The 9,584-nt window shown below is 40.4% G+C and overlaps 1 protein-coding gene across 5 annotated transcripts in view; it reads left to right on the forward strand.

Moving 5' to 3' along the window:
- KCNIP4 (potassium voltage-gated channel interacting protein 4) overlaps positions 1 to 9,485 on the forward strand; it is a 581,010-nt gene extending 571,525 nt beyond the window's left edge. For all 5 annotated transcript variants that reach the window (XM_075930664.1, XM_075930663.1, XM_075930666.1 and 2 more), the window contains exons 6-8: positions 1,320 to 1,424; positions 2,108 to 2,170; positions 9,349 to 9,485. In XM_075930664.1, coding sequence (XP_075786779.1) covers positions 1,320 to 1,424; positions 2,108 to 2,170; positions 9,349 to 9,396 — 216 coding nt within the window. In that variant the 3' untranslated portion in view covers positions 9,397 to 9,485. The remainder of the gene's footprint in view (positions 1 to 1,319; positions 1,425 to 2,107; positions 2,171 to 9,348) is intronic.
- Positions 9,486 to 9,584: the final 99 nt, after the last annotated feature.

A 9,584-nucleotide genomic window follows, 5' to 3' on the forward strand; every position in this document is an offset into this window, starting at 1 on the left:
TATGCAAATGAGGTGAAGCATGGAATAATGCCACTCCTCATTTGCCTAATTAATGAGGCTCTGTTTTTGCACAAAAAATCCCTCTTGTGCAAGAGCCGTTCTTCCTAAAAAAATGCGGAAGAACAGCTCTTACTCAAGAGGGGGGTTTTGCACAAAAACGGAGTGTCATTAATAATGCAAATGAGGTACAGTGATATTCCACACTTCACCTCATTTGCATATTTTTTGCATAAAATGGGGGCAGTGTAGACTTAGCCTGAGTTGGGTAGCAAACAGCAAGACAACTTATTTTCTTCCCACAACTTAAAATGGTTAAAATAAATGCAATTTTATAAAAACTTTAAGAAAAGATATTTAAGAACTGGTCACAAACTTAGATTTTATTAGTAGACATAGACGATATAGCTGGCCAAATTTCTTAAGGAAGAGACACATAAGGAATGGGTACCTAAATATGCCCAAAGAATTACTAAAAATAGGTAGTGAACATAAAAATGGGTATCCAAAAATACAAGTGAACTTCAACACTATTTAAAATAAAATCTGTAATTTGTTGTTAGCACAGAACATATTAAAATACTACAGACTGAACCTCCAAAATCTGGGACTCCCTGGTCCGGCATGTTGCTGGATCAGAGAGCCCCAGCGCCCGGGAGTGTGAATGGCTGGGGGCCCCATCCCCAGTGAACCACAGCTGGGCAAGGCTACCTTGGGACCAGTGATCCCCATCCAGATGTGGCAGCAGTGGAACTGGTGAGTCCCATCCCTGGGGTGCCTCGGCCAGGTGGGGCAGCAGCCAGGTAAATAGTGGCAAAAACAGGGCAGCCAGCAAGCCCTGTCCTCAGGCTGTCCTCAACACAGTCAGATCAATTACATATTTATAATCATACTTATAGATCAATTTTCAAAAACATATCTCAGAGTACCTTAACAAAAGCTGGAGAAACTCATGCACAGGGAGATGATGACGTTTGCCCAATCATCTCTAGCTACAAACTGTTTTCCATTTGTTTCCACTTACTGGACTACAGAAGCTTTCTTTCCACAATATCATTAGACGTATATGTAGTAAAGCATTTAAATTCAAAAGCATAAACCTACATCTGCTTAAGAGTCTTCAGTTACTTTACAATGTTTTATTGAGTTCTCTCTATTGTAGAACATATGTAAGCTGCAGTGCCTAATTTAAAATTTCAAGGTGATCCATGTGAAGTTGTTCAATTACAATTTGACTATGTGGCTTAGTCTGAAATATTTCTTCTAAACTATAAATGCTCAAAATCTAAAGAAACATTATATGAACATGTTTTTCTCTTCAGGAAATGCTTGATATTATGAAAGCTATATATGATATGATGGGAAAATGCACTTATCCTGTTCTCAAAGAGGACGCCCCTAGACAACACGTGGAAACATTTTTTCAGGTAGGGCAAGACATCCAAAAAGTATGATTTACAAGTGAAAATCATATATTGATTTGTAAACAATTTTGCACATCCTATTATTTTTGTTACCCTGTCTTCCCTGTGCTCCCAACCTAACCTACTTGTCTAATTAGTTATATCCAGGCTTTTAGACTGTAAACCCTCTGAGGCAGAAACAATTCATATAGAATCATAGAATCATAGGACTGGAAGGGACCTCGAGAGGTAATCGAGTCCAGCCCCCCGCCCTCAAGGCAGGACCAAGCGCCGTCTACACCAGACAGATGTCTATCTAACCTGTTCTTAAATATCTCCAGAGAGGGAGATTCCATCACCTCCCTTGGCAATTTATTCCAATATTTGACCACCCTGACAGTTAGGAATTTTTTCCTAATGTCCAATCTAAACCTCCCTTGCTGCACTTTAAGCCCATTACTCCTTGTCCTGTCCTCAGAAACCAAGAGGAACAAATTTTCTCCTTCCTCCTTGTGACACCCTTTTAGATATTTGAAAACCGCTATCATGTCCCCCCTATATTTACATACAGTGCCAAGCAAAATGACACCCTGACCTGGTTGGCCACCAGCCTGCAATATAACTTTAAAATAAGTAATAAAAAAGTAAGTATTTTTACGCAGGATTTTCTGATGATGTAAGCAAATGTTCTTACTCTTTCTGGACAGAAAATGGACAAAAATAAAGATGGAGTAGTTACCATAGATGAATTCATTGAAAGCTGCCAAAAAGTAAGTAAATATCTCACATTTATCATTAGTTACACCTATCATCTGGCTAAATGGTTCTTACATGATACTACCAATTACAGGATTTGAGTGTAAAGATGTAGCTTACATGTCTAGATACTAGGGACTACATTTGCCAAGGCACCTGTACAAAAAAAAAGTGTATCTGAACAACTGTTCTGCAAAACACGGAGTAACATATGCAAACATGTACAGTATTTGTATTCACAGAGATGATACTTTTTGAAAAGCTAATCATCTAGTTTACCAATGTGTTTACATCCTCTCTTCCTATGCAAAACTACAATGTAGTAGATGATAAACTGTTTGTTATAATATTTTTCCTGTCTTGTGCTGGGTAAATATCTGCCAGAATTCACATTTATTCACTGTAAGATAATTGAATGTGCTATTATTTAAGAACTTGCGTACAGTAAGCCAAGAGAGCCCCATAAAAATAAGTTCTGCAATTTATATGAAAAATGTACTAAAAACATAAAAGCTACTTGTGTGGGAGTTATACTAGAGGAACAAGTTACATAAAGAAGATGCCATGACTACATTAGATCAAGCGTTGAGATCCAAACTGGGAAAAAAGGCTAGTAACGATTGATCATGCAGACCGATTTTCTTGAGGAAAAAAAAACTGTCAATAGCTGTAAGAAACTAAAACAAATCCTATCTAACAGTAATATTAAATAAGGTACAGTAGACTTCAGCTGACATACCTCTCTATCTGGGTTGTCTTGGATAGGAGAAAGGAGATTAGGAAAACCAAAAATAAGACTCAATATATTGCACTTAAAAAAGCATATGAGAGTATGTCTACATAGCAAAGTTATTTCGAAATAACAGCTGTTATTTCGAAATAACTATCCTAGCATCTACACAGCTATTCTTGCATTTCGAAATAAAATCGAAATAACGGAGAGCTTATTTTGAAATTGGTAAACCTCATTCCACGAGGAATAACGCCAATTTCGAAATTGCTATTTCGATGTAAGTGCTGCATAGACACTTATTTCAAAACAGGGGGCCTCCAACCTTCCTAGGGTGCCCTGGTGGTCACTCTGGCCTCAAACAAGAACACTTCTCTCCCTCCACCCCTCCCCGGAGCCCTTAAATGGGTAGACTCTGGCCACAGTGCCTGTGCCAGCTCCAAGCCTACCAGCCCAGAGCCAGCAGTCACTGTCCCAGACCCAGTGGCCCCAAAATATGAGCCATCAACCCTCTGGCAGCCAGCCCTCCACTGCTCCCCAGGAGCAGTCTGCCAGCTTCCAGGAGCCTGCTAGAACCCGGAGAAGGTGGGCACCTTCCTGGTCTAGGCTGGAGATCATGGGCCTTATTCAGGTTTGGGGGGATGCCCCCAACGTCCATGATCTCCACACTAGACGGAGGAACGTACATGTCTATGGCAGGATAGCTGCCAGCTGGCCACCAAAGGCCATATGTGAACCCAGGAACAGGTTCACATGAAAATCAAGTTGGTCTGGCAAGACCCACAACCCTGAGCCCTGAGCTTCCTCTCCCCCTTCTTCACCTTGCTTCCCCCTTCCAGCTCCCTCCTCCCAGGTTTCCCCCTCCCCTCTCCCACCCTCTCTCTTCCCCTCTTTCGCCTCCTTTCCCCAGTCTCACCAGAGTTTCATCTCCTCCCTCCTCCCCAGTTTTGTTAAATAAAGAGAGTTTGTGTTCATGAAAATACGTGTATTTTATTTGACATCAAAGGGAGGGGGTTTACGGAAGGGTAAGTGGAAGGACGTGAGGGAGGAATGAGGCACAAGCACCCAGTGGAGTACACCAGGGAGGCTCTTTGTGCTCCTCAGGGTAGAAGCTCTCCTGCATGCCTCCTGGATATTGTCAGCCCCCCGTTGGCCCTCTCAGATGGCAGCCTGCAGAAAGTGCAGCCAGGCTCGCAGCAACGTGCACAAGAGAAGCACCAGAGTACCCAGGGGCAGCTCTGGCTCCATGTTGCCGAGTGCTGTGGTGTCCCAAGTAAGGGCAACCAGAGCACACAGAAACAAAATGCTTTGCTGTCCCTCATCGAGGTAGGCAAGCAAGCAGGGAAACTTGCTGTCCAGGGGGGTACTTTTAAGCAGAGGCCTCCGATAGCCTCAGGCAGCAGCCACACAAAGTAACTCCTGACCTGATGCTCTGTTGGACCTGGTTCCAGCCAGCCTTAAGTGCGATTCAGCATCCACTGAGTGTGGATGCGCTATTTTGAAATAGCAAAAATCTATTTCAAAATGCATTTTGTGTGTAGATGCGTTATTTTGAAATAAGCTATTTCAAAATAACTATTTCGAAATAACGCTGTACTGTAGACATACCCTGAGAGAAGAGGGCCAGCAAACAAGAGTTGGCAATACAGATATTGGTAAGCAAGACTGGAAAAAGCTTGTCTAGCAATAAACAAGCTGTATGAGAAATATAAAATGTGGTGTGTGGTCTGTTTTTTTTTCACTTGCATCTGTAGGTATTCCATGAGGAATTGGATCAAAAACAGGGAGATAGTGAAAAGTTATAGAGACCTAGCCAATGATGTAATATTCTTAACTACACTTCTAATAGTGGCTGATAGGCTTTGGATAGAATTGATCATAGAATGGATGGTGTTCTCTGCAGTAGATCCATTCTAAGATTGCAGTGTTGCTGAGTATGTTTTCTTTTCTGGAGAGATTTGATATAGAGTGCGAGGTTTTTTCTGTCTCAGAGGGGTAGCTTTGTTACTTTAAAAACAAGTAGTTCTGTAGCACCTTAGAGACTATTAAATATTAATATTAAAAAAAACCCCGACAAATAGACTAGTAGCATCGTAAAGACTAACAAAATATGTAGATGGTAGTATAAGCTTCTGTGGACACAACCCACTTCTTCAGATGATGAGCTAGTATCATGAACTTATGTTTATATGAGGAAGTGGGTTTTGCCCATGAAAGCTCATGATACTATATGGCTACGTCTACACTGGCCCCTTTTCCGGAAGGGGCATGTAAATTTCAGCAATCGTCGTAGGGAAATCCGCGGGGGATTTAAATATCCCCCGCGGCATTTAAATAAAAATGTCCGCCGCTTTTTTCCGGCTTTTAAAAAAGCCGGAAAAGAGCGTCTAGACTGGCCCCGATCCTCCGGAAAAAGTGCCCTTTTCCGGAGGCTCTTCAAAGTAGGAATAAGAGCCTCCGGAAAAGGGCACTTTTTCTGGAGGATCGGGGCCAGTCTAGACGCTCTTTTCCGGCTTTTTTAAAAGCCGGAAAAAAGCGGCGGACATTTTTATTTAAATGCCGCGGGGGATATTTAAATCCCCGCGGATTTCCCTACGACGACTGCTGAAATTTACATGCCCCTTCCGGAAAAGGGGCCAGTGTAGACGTAGCCCTTATGTATATATATTTGTTAGTCTCTAAGGTGCTGCAGGACTACCCTACTAAGGTTTTATCTAGTCAGTTCTCTTGTTCAGTATATCTGAAAGGCTATTCAGGAAGACTGATCATCAGCATGCAGATGGCATTCATCTAATCTCCCTTTCATTCAACAGCAGTTCTGTTATTTCCTCAGTGCCTGAGGTTTGGATAAGGTTGATTGTAAAATTACAGATGGAGTCTGGACAAGATTGCAATGATGCTAATGGAGTAGGAAAATTTCTCTACAGGAATAGAGGAGGATTGCACAGTGAGGGCTCCAATGTGATTCTCTCCCAGAATGATTCACAGCTTCAATTATTTCAGAACAGCAGGATCAAAATCAACCCTCAACTGTCAATGCCAGTACTAAGTCCTTGTTATATAAATGGGTTTGATAATATATTAGCCCATATCACCAAGGTTTATGTGTTAATTATATGTATACAGTATGAAAGCATCTGATACTTTTTCGTAATTTAGGAATTTGTACTGTAATTGTTTCCTACGCTTGAGAACTAGTTATTAGTGGAATAACTGTACATAGAAGAGATTAATGTAGTTAGCAATCTCCACTAATAACACTAGAACTTAAAAAAAAAAAAACATGTACCTTCCAAGACCAATAGCATTGATTACAATTGCAGTATATCAGCACCTATTGTTTTGCATGAGGAATAATGGGGTAACGGGAGACCAAAAGTATCAGTAGATTTAATTGCACTGGCCTAAAAACCTATACTAGCACTATCACCAATGGTAGCAATATCAGTTGTCTAACAAGAAATCTTGTTATTAGTTCAGAATGTATACATTCTTTCAAACAGCTATGGATTTATAGTTGAAGGACAAAGCAACATCACACCATTGATGGAATAGGAAGGCTAAGAACAGACTGAAAAGAGATGGTAGAAAGTGTGATAACTATACTCTGTGGTGAACAACAAATGGACTTGCTACCATTAGAAAGATTGGTGCTCTATACTATTATTAAAGAGGCATATTGGCTAGCCTTCCACACACCATCCCAACTCTAGTAGTGGAGACATTTTTTTGCTGGTAGGTAACTGGTAGTTACTAGGTATGTGAAAGTGTAATCGTGTACATGGTTAATGCATGAGCCTGGGCTCATTGGTTAATGTGCACTGTTACACACAGGCCGCTTCTCCCCCCATATCAGAGGCAACAGCACACGGGTGCAGGCGCAGGGGAGCAGGAGGGAGCTGGTGCTCACAGGGAACTGCCAACTCCCTCTCCCCACATGTAACCCTCTAACCGCTGACATTTTCAGCAGTTACACATTACTTGAATAAACATATTTTAACATCCCTAGAATTTACTCATACTGTTTAGAATATTGTTTGAACACAAGTTTTGTTGTTGGATTTGTAAGTAGAACAAATAATCTATTGAAGGCAATGGAAGGAGAATCTGTTGTCTGCAACTGAATGCAGATAAGACAAATAATGTTGGTTGGTTGGAGGAAGGAACCATATGATAATATGAATACCCTTCACTGAGCGAGTACGCACTCCATTTGTTAAATATGGCTGCAGAATATGTATTTTTAAGAAGATACCTGACTTCTCCTAGATGCCCAGGTAATGGATATGGTCAAGTATCCTATTTTCCAACTGCATTTCTGAAGAGAATTCATCATTTTTACTTACAGTTATTGTCATCTTGATATTGGTTTATGGTAATTAGCTACATGACGAGACTATTTGGAAACTCAAGCTAGAAAAGAACATGGGCTAGCTTATCAGGTGAAATGTTATGTTGAGATTTTATTATCAATAAGCATCTGGGTGGAATTCAAGGCAAGAATTTTAATCTGTTAAGAAAGCCTTGAATTATTTGGGCTCTAATTACTTAAGAAATCATCCCAGTTGAAATCAGATATGGAAAGGATATGGTGCTATCTAGATCTTGGAGACAGCACTTTTCATAAAGTAGTCTATTCTTAAATTCACTCTTCCTTTGGTCCAAAACTGGTTAATGAAAGATCAAATTATTTTCTTAGGTGAGGACTAAGGTGGTATTACTGTGACTGCAGCAAGTATTCATTATTTTTATGTATATTTAATCAGTGGGGGAGATGACATTTTGAGGATTCAGAGGAAGGGCACCTCTAAAAGTTTTAAATAACCTGGATTAAATTAGTTTCCTATTTAATATCAACAAACAGAAATAGCATCAGAGAACACTTGCTATATGTCATGAGGGAAATCTCAGCTGAGGAGCCAATTTTTACAAAGTGTTTGGGAGATTTATACAGATGTTAAGCTCACACAGTGATGCATGGATGTGCTGATTCAGTTTTAAATTGTTCTAGACTCTACAAAATACAATCAGTCCCCGGGTTACGTACAAGATAGGGACTGTAGGTTTGTTCTTAAGTTGAATTTGTATGTAAGTCGGAACTGGTACATATTGTAGGGGAAACTCTAGCCAAACTTTTCTCCAGAGCTCAGTTTTATTCTCCCACACCTCACTTCCCTCAGTCCTTTATTCTCAAGCTGAGATGTGTGCTGAGAAAAGCCGCTCCGCGTCTCCCTGGTCCGCTGGGGAGGGGGGAGCGCTAGCTTCACGTCTCCCTGGTCTGCTGAAGGGAAGCAGATTTTGTAAGTAGGGATCCGATGTAAGTCGGATCCATGTAACCCGGGGATTGCCTGTAGTCCATTATGCCAAAGGGTATTATGCCAAAGGGTTTTAAGAAAATATACTGTGACAAGTAAAAGTTTAAAAAATATGGCTGTGCGCAAATATTACATAGGATATTACCATGTATTTATAAAGCTTTTTACAGTGGTATCAAGAAAGCAATTGATTACCTCCAAAACACTAAAGACTGTTTTACAGAATGATTAACATATAAATGTCTACTCAATATGATCTCTTTTTTTTAAACTTCAGTAACTATTTAGAATTGATATTTTTCCTAAAATCAGAATTTGTTTCAGAGTTAAGTTTTATCATCATTTACTTAAGTACTTTTTTCAAACATGTTGCTGCTATCAGTAACTAAGGCCTTGTCTACAGTATGGGGTGGATCAATGCTGCAGCAATCTACCAGCCATTGATTTCTTGCATCTGCTATAAATGCAATAAATTGATCTCCAAGGCTTTGTCTACACTCATGGCTTCTTGCGCAAGTAATATGCAAATGAGGCTAAGCGTGGAATATCGCTGAGCCTCATTTGCATACCTAATGAGCCACCATTTTTTTCAGAAGAGGCTCTTGTGCAAGAAAGAGCATCTAAACTGCCCCTTCTTGCTCAAGAAAAATCCTCTAATGCAACGGCGTTACACCTATTACTTTTCAGGAAGAACGGCGTTGCACAAGAGGGTTTTTCTTGTGCAAGAAAGGGCAGTGTAGATGCTCCTTCTTGTGCAAAAGCCTCTTCTGAAAAAAATGGTGGCTCATTAGGTATGCAAATGAGGCTTGGCGATATTCCATGCTTAGCCTCATTTGCATATTACTTGTGCAAGAAGCCACGAGTGTAGACATGGCCCAAGTGTGCACTCTTTGATGCTGGTACTCCACCAAGTTGAGAAAAGTACCTGGCATTCATGGGAGAGCAGCCCACTCCTACCTCACTGCATGGAAGATGCCATGCAGAGTATGTTAACTCCAGCTATGGTATCTACGTAGGTGAAATTAATTCACGGCACCACATAGTGTAGACAAGGCCTAACATTAGTGACCTGCACTCACTTTCTTTCCCTATACACTTCTCTATAGGAAATGTAAGAATCTGATGTGTATATTTCTTCTACTTACAGGATGAAAACATAATGCGTTCCATGCAGCTCTTTGAAAATGTGATTTAACAACATGGTTTACTCTGCAATTAATGGACAAATGTGAACTATTCTTCAACATTATTAAAGCTGGATTTGCCACATTTACCATATGTAGGATTGCTCAGCTTTACACTGAGACATGTATTATGCAAATAAGTTTTGTTTTATTATAAAGCCTTCCTCCCAAAAATGATTTCCCAAAGGTTAGGAATTAA

This window comes from Pelodiscus sinensis, chromosome 5 (assembly GCF_049634645.1).
Source record: "Pelodiscus sinensis isolate JC-2024 chromosome 5, ASM4963464v1, whole genome shotgun sequence".
In the NCBI taxonomy this organism is placed as follows: Eukaryota; Metazoa; Chordata; order Testudines; family Trionychidae; genus Pelodiscus; species Pelodiscus sinensis.